This window comes from Anarhichas minor, unplaced genomic scaffold (assembly GCF_050575085.1).
Source record: "Anarhichas minor isolate MPS153535 unplaced genomic scaffold, ASM5057508v1 ptg000016l, whole genome shotgun sequence".
In the NCBI taxonomy this organism is placed as follows: domain Eukaryota; kingdom Metazoa; phylum Chordata; class Actinopteri; order Perciformes; family Anarhichadidae; genus Anarhichas; species Anarhichas minor.
Window position 1 is genome coordinate 1,061,642 of NW_027466462.1, and position 11,900 is coordinate 1,073,541.

Consider the following 11,900-nt stretch of genomic DNA (forward strand, 5'->3'; position numbering starts at 1 on the left):
AAAGCGTCCAGCCACCGTGAAATTCATATTATTCACACACACACACACACACACACACACACACACACACACACACACACACACACACACACACACACACACACACACACACACACACACACACACACACACACACACACACACACACACACACACAGTGTACAGCATCATGTCTGTGCTCCTAACACGCCAGTTCACAGAAAATACAAGAGAAGAAGAAAATAAAACTTAAACAAAAGGTGAGACCGGACTTTTCAGTGAAGGAACGTTGTGTGTTCAGCAGCAAAACTTCTGAAATTAAAAAATAATATTTACATATTAACAAATGTATTTTAGTTTTTTTTTCCCATTTTGAACAATAGTAGACAAATACATTTAAAACATAAATTATTATTCCAAGCACAGTATTTTTTTGAATAAAGTACCTACAAAGTGTATATTAGTGTAGTACTTTATTAAATGTACTTTTCACTACAGGTTGGCTCAATAATAATAATAATAATAATAATAATAATAATAATAGTCTCATGAGGACTCATCTGCAACATAATGAGTACTTTTAAGTACATTTTTCTGATGATATTTCAGTACTTTTACGCGAGTATTATTCTGAATGCAGTACTCAGTACTTCCTCCACTGTAGTACTGTAGTATAGTAAAGTGTGGAGAAGCTGTGTTGGTGGTAAAGCGTGGGTTCAGTGTCTGGAAACAACGTCACGCATCTGGAGAGCGCGCGCTCCAGCGGCAGCCACGGATCCCCGGAGAGGATGAGGATGGTGATGATAAGGAGCGCGTGAAACCGTCGTGGTTCTGCTCTGACTTTTGGATTTACCGTCAGGATGGTGGAGGGCATCACGGATGGAGTCCCGTGGTTGTAATCCCTCGTGAGAGACACGGAGATGGGGGACCGTCCCCGGCGGACCGGGAGACTCGGCAGCCTCACGACCAGGTCCCGGGTCTCCAAGGAGACGAAGCTCCGGCTGCGCGTGGTGTTCCTGGATGACAGCGAGCGCACGTTCGAGGTGGAAGTAAGTTCGTCACCAGTTGAAATAAATCGGTTTATTTGTACTTATTTCGCATGCGCACGTGCAGCCCTCTCTATGATACATAGTTGACTAACTGAGGGCATTTAATCAGGTACTGTGTCCACTTTTGAGGTACTTGTACTTTACTTAAGTATTTCCATTTTAATGCTACTGTATTCTTCCACTCCACCAGAGTTATTTGAGAGCTTTATAGTTTGTGTACTTTTATAATACAGGACTTTTAGTCATAACAGAGTATTTTTTTTTACCATAAAAGTACATTACAAGTAAAAGATCTGAGTACTTATAACCTGCAGGCCTGAGGGGGCTGAACAGTTCACCTCTGTTGTAGTTAAGGACTCGTTTTCTTCCACATAACCACAGCTGGCATCTGGATTTTTGAGGCCTTCACTTCTACTTCTGTGCTTACTGTTAAACCGGCAAACTGAAAGCTAAATGCGTCACGTTCACAGCTCCATAGTGTCCCTTCACACCTATTTATGAGAGTATTGCTTCTTCTTAAACTATCCATAAATTAAAACCAGCAACAGTCACCAACTCATACTTCTCTCCAGGCTCCACTCATCCATCCATCCATCCATCCATCCATCATCCATTCATTTATCTATCTATCATCCATCAGAAGCAAGAGACTACAAAACATAGATTGGAAACGTTAAGGTGAAATGAAACAGCTGCTTAATGCCATGAATCTACAGCAGGTGCCTGAGAAGCAGGGCAGAGCTACTAGATATACTCAGAGACTCATTACTGCCTTTCATCAAATGTCATAGACTGGACTGAGTCATTTTAAGTTAAAGTGTTAAAACGTCAAGAACGTCAGCTTCTCAAATTCAAGTTTTTGTCTTCTATGACACTCAACTAAATATATTTGGGTTTAGGTTTGTTGGTCACCTTTGGTTTTAGGAAATAAGAAGAAGAAATTAAACATTGTTCTTCCTCTAAGAAAGAAATGCCAACTCGACATCAAATGTCACGCTAAATCATTAAGAGTTAAATCAACTTGGGAGCTTCATAAAATATAATTAGGATTTACAATAAATACAGAGACTTGGACTTATATAGATTTCTAATTAAATATCTTAAGTAATCAGACAAATACTGAGGAAATCAAACAGTTACAGATGTTCCCCCGGCTGCCAAACATCTGACGTGACGTGAAGACGTCTGGATGTGAAGCGTAAACCCTCTGCTGTCTATGAACCGTCATGTGCTCCGCTGTGCAGCTGCAGAACAGCAGAGAGACGCTTCGTGTTGTTCAACATGGTGACGCCGCCTTGGAGGCAGGAACGCAATCTAAAAAGAGACGTGTGTGTGTGTGTGTGTGTGTGTGTGTGTGTGTGTGTGTGACTCGCAGTATTGTGTTAGCAAAGTAGCTCCTGTCGGTTTCCCTCCGGGACATTAGTAGCATCTCAACAAGAGGAGGAGGAGGAAATAGAAGAAAGAAAAAAAAGAAGGGATGAATGGATGGATGAGGGCAAAAATAAACTGTACCCACCCTGTGATAAATATAGTGTGTGTGGTAATATGTGTGTGTGTGTGTGTGTGTGTGTGTGTGTGTGTGTGTGTGTGTGTGTGTGTGTGTGTGTGTGTGTGTGAGACCAAACCCATACTAAGATGTGGTGGAGGACAAAAGATGGATGGATGCGTGAAGGAGGAATGATGGCTAGACAGAGTAGTGAAATGTACTCTCAAAGTTTATTCTATGAAAAAAATGTAACTCATTAGTTCTTATGATTTCAGGAAGAGTAAAATAATGTGTCAAAATGAAACCATTTTGTAAAAAACAAATATATATATATGTCGAATAAGAAATGTAAGACTTTGGTGCCACCCAGAAAAAGAAATGCAATAACTTTTGGTATTGGTATTCTATTAAAAAAGTACTCCACTGATTTAGCGTTGCACCCAGGCGGCAACCTCCAGTTCTGCCGAGTGAAGCTGAAGCTTCATGTGTTAAAGCTGCATTCTCTCTAGTGTCCACCAGGGGGCGACTCCTCTGGTTGTATAGAAGTCTATGAGAAAATGACTCTACTTCTCTCTTGATTTATTACCTCAGTAAACATTGTAAACATGAGTTTATGGTCTCAATCTCTAGTTTCAAGTCTTCTTCAATACAGCATGATGTTCATTTCGTACATTATGGTCCATTTAGAGTCAAACAGACCATAAAGCAGGGGATGCTTTAGGGCGGGGCTACACGGTGATTGACAGGTCGCTACCAGAGACGTATACGGCGTCTCTACGTCATTGCAAATACGGTAACTTCTGGTCATTGGTTGCCTAAAAAAAGCCAACATGGCGACGACTGTAATCCAAGATGGCGATGGCGAAATCTCCGAACTCGAGGCTTCAAAACATCAGTCCACAAATCAACAGATGACGTCACGAGGGCTACGTCCACTTCTTATGTACAGTCTATGATCGCACTCCTATAACACCCGCAGACTCACGTGGTGCCTACATTACCCACAATGCAACACAATTGCAGACAGAGATTCCTGTGAGTTATGCACGTAGCGGCTACAGAGGTCTCACTTCTCTCCAACTCGACACCTCCGTGTTATTTTTCATTTTTAAACTTCTCAGTAGACATAATTATAAAATAAATCATTTTAGGAAAAAATAATAATCAGCGTTGTTCTCCATCACCATTTCCAGCCAGCAGATTGGACCGTAAAGTTGCTTTCCACTCAATTTGTACTCTATTCCGCTCTATTGAGACTAACTGCTCTGTTGTTCTGGGGGCGGCCATTTGTTTCCAGTAATCATCGGTTGGGCCTGTGTTCTCTTTATAATCGGTTACAGCTGCTCCGTCCCTCCTCTTCCTCCCTCTACTGACAAGTTAATGAAGGGCGTCCAGCGACCCCCGCCAGGGCGATGAACGCCGGCTAGCAGACAGCAAGCGCTAAAAAAAACCAACCTTGTGTTGCAATGCATAAACAGCATCTCAGTAATTAGAGAGAGGAGCGAGGAGAGAGGGAAGGAGAGGAGGAAGAGATTAAAGAAGGGAAAGAGGAGAGAGGTGAGAGGTGGAAAGGATGAAATGAGAGGAGCTGATCAAATACAAATAAATAAATACCGACAATAAAACAGTCTCTTATCAAAATGATTTTGTATATCTATTATTTAAAGAGAGCTGCGCCATAATATAACAACATTTAATAATTATCACTGTCTAGAAGAAAGGGGGAAATACACAAAGTGTACGTATTACAGTATGTAACATTAAAAAGACAAAGACACGAGGAAAGATAAAGCAAACAGTGAAGAAACTAAAGCAATGGAATGTGTGTGTACTGGCACTTACATCAGCTGTTAGCCAAACACACCGTCCATTCCGTTAGCTGTTAGCCTAACATGCCATCCAATCAAAAATCTCTATTTCTAAAGTTAATTAACATTAATGAAAAACTCCCAATTTAAACCTGATTCAAACAGAAGTTCATGTGTAAAGCCTGACTCATGTATTGCCCATGTTGTAGCACATATGTTGACCGATGACATGAAACTGCAGCACAAACATAACAAAGATCATCCTGCAGTAGAACCACAAACTCACAACTAAACGTATGAAATCAAGCATCTAAACGTCTCGTTAACACCAAGACATCATTGACTTTTCTCACCTTTCTTTGTGTGAAAGGCAAAGAGTCGATGGACCTCCAGCTCACATTATGAACAGAGAATATTACACAAACTCTCAATATGCAAAGTGAGTTAATTAACGGAGAGCTGCACCACATAGTCTGGGGTCCCCCGAGTGTCCCCCGAGGGTCCCCCGAGTGTCCCCGGACTCCAGTTTTAAGACCGTCTCAATTAAAATAAATCCAATCATCCCTCTCACTCTGTTCCTCCATCTTTTAATTCTCTCTCAGCAAAAGGTTTTAGGAGGCGACTTCTTCAACAAAGTGTGTGGTCATCTGAAGCTGCTGGAGAAAGAGTACTTCGGGCTGGAGTTCAGACACCACGGCGGCAACTACGTAAGAGAACGTAAAACACACGGAAAAACTGATTATTTTTGGATTTCTTTGTCATAAAACTGTGTTTGGGTTGCAGGTGTGGTTGGAGCTGCTGAAGCCGCTGGCCAAACAGATTAAATGTAAGTTCCTAAAGGACTCGTCATCTATTTTGTGGCTTAGCTAATTCCGGCTAAAATAATCCTCTTTTTTCTTTCTTTCATCCAGCTATTTGAAAGCAGTGTGAGGATTAATTTGCCAATTTATCTTGAATAACACTGGGCTCTTATTTTGAAATTAAAGCCAAATAAGTAGGAAGTTGGAACTGTGATCGGCATTCATGCGATTATGGTTGAGAGCTGATTATGTGAGACGTCTCATTTTATGTGTGATGCATGTTATGATGCTAAGAAAAGGAGCTGCCGGATAAAACGCATCGGGTAAGATAACTTTCCATTTGTGCGTGGAACATAGCTAAGATAGCTCGCGAGCTAAATTGGGTTCTTTGTCAGTGTATTAACTTTAATTTTGTTGTATATTTCAGCTGTGATTCTCTTTCTTCTCCCCCTCTCTCGTGTCAGACACCAGCGATCTGTTCTTCAGGTTTATAGTGAAGTTCTTTCCACCAGATCCTGGACAGCTGAAGAGAAGCCTCACCAGGTAACTGCGTCCTCTGATACGATTGATGTTTTATGCTGAATTTGCAGTCATAGATTATGGTATTGTTTGTGTGTAGGTATCTTTTTGCCTTACAGATGAAGCAGGACTTGTGTCACGGCAGTCTGACCTGCAATGACAACAGCGCCGCCCTGCTGGTCTCTCACATACTGCAGTGTAAGCATTACATCGTAACAGTTCCTGTCCAGGTAAAACCTCGTATCTCCACATGTGTTGATGTTGAATGTTTGTGATGAACTGAAGGGTGAAGTGTTCCTTTATGTGTTGAGAAAATCCTCCCACTTCTTCAGATAAATAGTCTTTAAAAAGCCTCTTGGATCAGCTGGAAGATGAATCGTCACAAAGCAGTCACCTGATATGATGCCTTGATGTAGATTAGTTAAAAACATGCAACTTGCACATTAATGCAGCAGTAATATTAATCCAGAAACATCAGATATAATAGTAAAACATTTCACTGATCAATCAATACTTTCAGTACATTTTTCTTATAATTATGACACACTTTTACTGAAGTTGAACACAGAACATTTACTTGTAGCAGATAATTCCCACAGTGTGGTATTAGTACTTTCATTTAAGTAAAGGATGTAAATACTAATTCCATGACTGATTATTGAGCATAAAAGGAGAAAGAATTTGATTCTTTTTAGAAATGTAATCGATTCTTCCACACAAGCAGCAAACTCTAACTTAACCCAACAGTTGTATGCATAACTCTAGCAGTTAAAGGACAAAATCTTGTTTGTTTTATTATTTGCGCAAACATTGTTTTAGCAGGCATTTTTGTAATGTAAGTGTGTGTGTGTGTGTGTGTGTGTGTGTGTTGCAGCAGAGCTAGGCGACTATGACGAGGAGCTGGACAGTCACCATTTAGAGATGAAGCAGTACGTCCCAAACCAGGAATATCTAGACCACAAGATCACCAAATTTCACAGGAAACACAGGTACACACTCTCCTAAGGATGTGCCGATTTCAGGCTGCAACCTCCGGTTCTGAAAAGTGAAGTCAAAGCTTCATGTGTTAAATCTGCATTCTCTCTAGTGTCCACCAGGGGGCGACTCCTCTGGTTGTATAGAAGTCTATGAGAAAATGACTCTACTTCTCTCTTGATTTATTACCTCAGTAAACATTGTAAACATGAGTTTATGGTCTCAATCTCTAGTTTCAAGTCTTCTTCAATACAGCATGATGTTCATTTAGTACATTATGGTCCATTCAGAGTCAAACAGACCATAAAGCAGTTGTCCGGTCTGGGAGTTGTCCATGTTTTTGTCTTAGAACTTTAACTCTTTCACAGTGCGTTTTCAATTCATGAAAGTTAATTCTAAGATTCTGGTCAACTACAAATGTTTTATTCAGCGTTCGGTTGTAATTAGCTCCGCTTTTTCATGTCACCTTTGGTTGTAAAAAAAACAAGATGGCCACAAAAACCAAGTTGGTTACGGCCAAAAACCAAGTTGGCGACAACTAAAAATCAAGATGGTGACGCCCAAAAGGCAAAATGGCGACGGCCAAAAAACCAAGATGGCGACCGCTAAAAACCAAGTTGGCGACCACCAAATAAAGTCAAGACCAAAAACCAATAAGTGACGTCACTGTGACTACGTCCACTTCTCACATTCAGTCTGTGGTTGATTTTGACCCAAAAACATGGCCACAAAACCTCACGTTAATCACACCCATTGTCATTAATAGTAAAATGTGTTTGGTTCATACGTTCTCCGTAGAGGTTCGTCTCCAGGAGACTCGGACATCCAGCTGCTGGAGGTGGCGAGGAAGCTGGACATGTACGGCATCCGGCCTCACCCCGCTCACGACGGGGAGGGAATGAGGATCAACTTGGCGGTCACACACTCTGGAGTCCTGGTCTTTCAGGTTGGTGGTTCACAGTTCCAAACATAAACCTGGCGTGGCTCTAGTCTGCCAGCAGGAGGTGCTGTTTATGTCCACAGTATAGCAGCTCAGCTCTCTGGAGGGTTCATCCGTTTGTTCGTCCAAAGCGAAATATCTCAACAAACATTGAAAGGATTGTCATGAAATTTGGTACAAACATTCAGGGTGTCCAGAGGATGAATCCTAAAGAATTTGGTGATCCCTTGACTTTTTAATTTAGCGCCATGAACACGTTAAAACGGACCACATTTTGGACATTTTGATGTTCTTTGTTCTGCACTTTCTAGGGAAACACCAAAATCAACACGTTCAGCTGGGCGAAGATCCGCAAGCTGAGCTTCAAGCGCAAACATTTCCTCATCAAACTACACGACAAAGTCGGGGTGAGGACCTGTTACGTTTCATATGTTCAACATCTATCTGTGCACATACTGTGTGCCGCTATTGATGGGAAATGTTTGTCCATGCAGCCGTCGTGTAAGGACACGCTGGAGTTGTCCATGGCCAGCCGAGATGTGTGCAAGTCCTTCTGGAAGACGTGTGTGGAGTACCACGCCTTCTTCAGGCTGTCCGAGGAACCCAAGACGATGCACAAAACACTGCTGTCCTGTAAAGGCTCCAGCTTCAGATACAGGTAAAACACACACTGCTGGGGTGGAAAAGGTAATAAACTTGGTTTGCTTTTGTCACATTTTCTTGTTTGTCTATTAAGTCTAAACACATAATCAATAGACGTAATGTTATTTTGGGGGGAACTTTTGTTCGTTGTGTTTAGTCAAACACAATATAGATCTGCAGCAGTGAGTCCTAAAACCAGGAAGTGAGTCAGCACACTTACAGTCATGTGTTTCTGTTTAGATGTCTGAAATAAGGTCCGTGTTTAACAAAAGCTGAAGCGATTTTAACGACATAAAATAGGTCAGTAAATACCCCTCTGGTGAATTTAGAAGCTTTTACGTGACTAAACAACTAGCGTAGTGGTGGTTACTGAAGTCATGTGACCGCGGTGGAGTTCCTTCATAGATTGTATTCACGCTTCCAAAAATCATAAAAATGGTGTTCATTTGTGAAGATGATCTTGATTAACAAAACTTCATAAAGGATCATAAACGAGTACATTTTCTGCAATAATCCAAAATGGCTTTTGTGTCGAGGGAACCAGTGAGATGCTAACTTCCTGGTTGGCCTTCAAAAATATGTCCTCCGTGCAGCACTTTATACTGAGAGCTTAAAGAGGATGATGATGTTTTTTTTGTTTGTGTGTCAGTGGACGGACGCAGAAACAGCTGCTGGAGTGTATGGGGTCAGGGAAGAAGCCTGCGCACTTTGAGAGGTGAGAATAAATTCATCAGACTACTTGATCGTAGTTTACACTCATTCTGATGCTAAAATTGACCCGTTTTATGAAAATACCACCAAAAAGGTGCAAACATTGTGCTGATCCACCCAAAACTACAGATTTATAATTACTTCTTTTAATCAAAGAACTTGGATGATCAAGTCTAACTCTTTGATCTATTTTCCTCCTGTGAACCTCAGGTAATCATATATTCAAGGATATATAAAAGATAAAAACAGGATAAAGAAGGCTAAAAGGCCACTTCTTTTGGTTCTCATGTCTTTTTGTCTTCTCGCTCTTCATCCAGGACTTACTGTCAGTCAGACTTCGATCCCAGACAGTGTCGCTCTTCTCCCGATCTCCTCACGGATGTTTCCAAACAAGTACGAAAAACTACCATTTGTGCACATAAAGATGCATATGGACTTCTTTTCTCTTAGTACACATGATGATTTTTGTGGCTGGATCGAAAGCAGAATAATTCCAAAAACACTTTCACTCACAATGGCTCGCAATTTTTGTTGGCTTGTTTTTTAACGATGGCTGAAGAACACATGTTTCTCAACTCAACTACTAGAGACGGAGCGAAAATGTTGCTAATAGTTTAGCTTCTGCTTGCCTCAGCTAAAGGCTAACGGCTGTAGCTACGGTGAGCAGAAGGCTAAACTATTAGAGATGGAGAGAAAATGTTGCTAATAGGCTGATTAATAGCTAATTAGTTGCTTGCAGTATAGGAAAGTCTAATGTTTGTGTTTCTTACTTCCTCAGATGTACGAGCACTCCCACCTGTTCACCCGGTCGGGTCACGCCTTGGCGGTCTGCAGTCAGGATGAGTTGGACCCACACCACCGAGGCGTGGACGTCGACATCAGAGGAGGAGGGGCTAAACGCAGCCAATCATCCGTCGAGGTCACCCAGAGGTCCCGCCCTCTCACCCAAGTCACCCCCCTCTCTCCGTCTCCTCACACGTCAACCCCCTCGCCCAAGACGAGATCTGCCTCCACATCCCTGATGGAGGACCTGAGGGGGGGACGGATCGGGGTGCAGCGCCAAGCCCAAAGGCTAGCCGGCGTCTACGGTAACCGCTCGCGCCGTCGGCCCAACCCCCAGCCACACCCGGACACCGCTCAGCAGCTGGTGCTCCTCTACCCGAACAGTCCAGCCTACCAGTATCACCCCATCCTCCCAACGTTCCCACTGGCCGGTTCCTCGCCTCTCAACCGGCACCCTTACTTATCGGACTACGTTGCCGTTTCCTCCCTGGAACGCTTCCCGCAGCCGAGGAGGCGGGATTTCGTGGTGATGGACGGCCCGTCGCGGCCGCCTTTTTATCCACGGAGCTACGGCTCGCCGTCGCTCTCGCCAATCAGGAGGAACCTGCACCCCTCCGGGTCCGGCGGGTTGGGGTTGGCTCGGGTTTACCATCCGGGTAGTAACGGGGCGAGGCTCCTGGCCGTTGGGCGCACAGAGGCGGGTCATTACAGCGACGACTCCAACTTCCTCCCCGGGCTGCCTCGCCGCGTGGTTAGCCAACCCGACGTCAAGTTTCACCTGTCGAGGAGTTCTAACCCCGCCTTCAACCCCGCCTCTGAGTTCCGTCCCCTTGGTTACTACCCTCACCTGACACGCCCCTCCAGACCCACCTACCTCCCGCTGAACTCCTCCCCTCTGCCCGATCGACCCGCCTCGCTTTGCGTGATCGGAGGAACCTCGGGAAGCTACAGCGACTCGGACCCGGAGGTTTTCTACCCGTACTACTGCCCACCACCACACCCGCTCGGTAAAGTGGCGCGGTCCGCCGGACTCGCCAGGATGAGGTACTCCTCCGGGAGCCTCCAACTGGACGAGGAGGAAGAGGAGGAGGAGGAGTATAGAGCAGCTAGAGCAAAAACAGAGTTGAAGGGTGAAGAAGATAAGAAAGAGAAGACTGCAAAGATCACTGAAGTCACTCTGTAGATAAAGACGAAAACATAAAGGTTCATGATATGATCACACTCAACACTGGCAGGATGGTTTAAAAAATAAAAATAAAGAGCCTAGAATAAACAAAGACTTTGGTTATAATGTGTGTAACAAGTGTGTTGTTTTTTTAGGTGTACTGGCAGATGAAATGTAATGTTTTTGCCTTGTTTTACTGAAAACCTCTTTCAGTAGCATCATTACGGGTACAAGCTAGCAAATGTTTTAGGATTTTTAAAACCTCTAAAATTCTATTAATGTACCTCTCCTAGCTCATCATCAAAGGTCCAACAATTTGTTGCAGCCTCGGCCTGACCCACCGACCTGGTTTACAGTTACTTGGTCTCTTTTTTTATATCCAGCCATCAGTTCACTCGTTACTGTATTTCTATAATGGCGATATATTTAATTAATTCAGATTTGTGTGTCTGCATGATGCGTAAAACATCAACATTGTGAAAATTGATTCACCACAAGATGCCACATCAGGGTGAACACGCGAGAGTCGAACTAATGTGTGGATTCTACTCTGTTCCCGCCCTGTAGCCGAGTAGCTAACGCTAGCAGATATCATGTCTCATCTGAACACAAACAGCAGGAGCTTAGTTTAATAAAAATGTCTGTTTTCTACCTTGTTGAAGCATCTCGTATTGACGGTCCATATCTGTACGGGATGCGTTATTCAAATTATCCACAAGGATGTTTGTCTTGCAGGTGGAGCAGCTCAATTATATTGCTTTTGCTCAACTGTCTTTGAAAATTACATTTTTATTCTTTCGACATTTGTCAGAACATTAACTTTTCTGGCCATATTACCTCGTCCTAAATTCAGTAGACCTGGGATGTCTGAACTCACAGGTTGGGCGAGGCAAGAAAGTGCATTTTAACTCCATTATGAAGTCTTGTCGGTTTGATGCGTACGTAGGTCATTGGATAACTTTATGGTTGCTGTAGCTGGGTATGCGTTTGTTATTTTAAATGAATGGTTCTTGTGAATTCTGTAGGAAAATGTGAAGGTTTTT

The 11,900-nt window shown here is 43.0% G+C and overlaps 1 protein-coding gene across 1 annotated transcript; it reads left to right on the plus strand.

The window, feature by feature from the left end:
• Positions 1–896: 896 nt before the first annotated feature.
• LOC142950602 (FERM domain-containing protein 7) lies at positions 897–10,875 on the plus strand. The gene is made up of 12 exons (XM_076092164.1): positions 897–1,028; positions 4,925–5,029; positions 5,106–5,148; positions 5,587–5,665; positions 5,742–5,839; positions 6,516–6,630; positions 7,415–7,562; positions 7,868–7,963; positions 8,051–8,214; positions 8,848–8,913; positions 9,227–9,302; positions 9,688–10,875. The coding sequence occupies exons 1-12, from the start codon at positions 900–902 to the stop codon at positions 10,873–10,875; spliced, it is 2,307 nt and encodes a 768-aa protein (XP_075948279.1). The 5' UTR covers positions 897–899.
• Positions 10,876–11,900: the final 1,025 nt, after the last annotated feature.

Bases quoted from the DNA above. Each gene is read 5' to 3' on its own strand.
- LOC142950602 (XM_076092164.1), top strand. From the start codon at position 900: ATGGGGGACCGTCCCCGGCGGACCGGGAGACTCGGCAGCCTCACGACC. The intron at 1,029-4,924 runs GTAAGTTCGTCA...ATTCTCTCTCAG, and splicing joins AGCGCACGTTCGAGGTGGAA to CAAAAGGTTTTAGGAGGCGA. The intron at 6,631-7,414 runs GTACACACTCTC...CGTTCTCCGTAG, and splicing joins AAATTTCACAGGAAACACAG to AGGTTCGTCTCCAGGAGACT.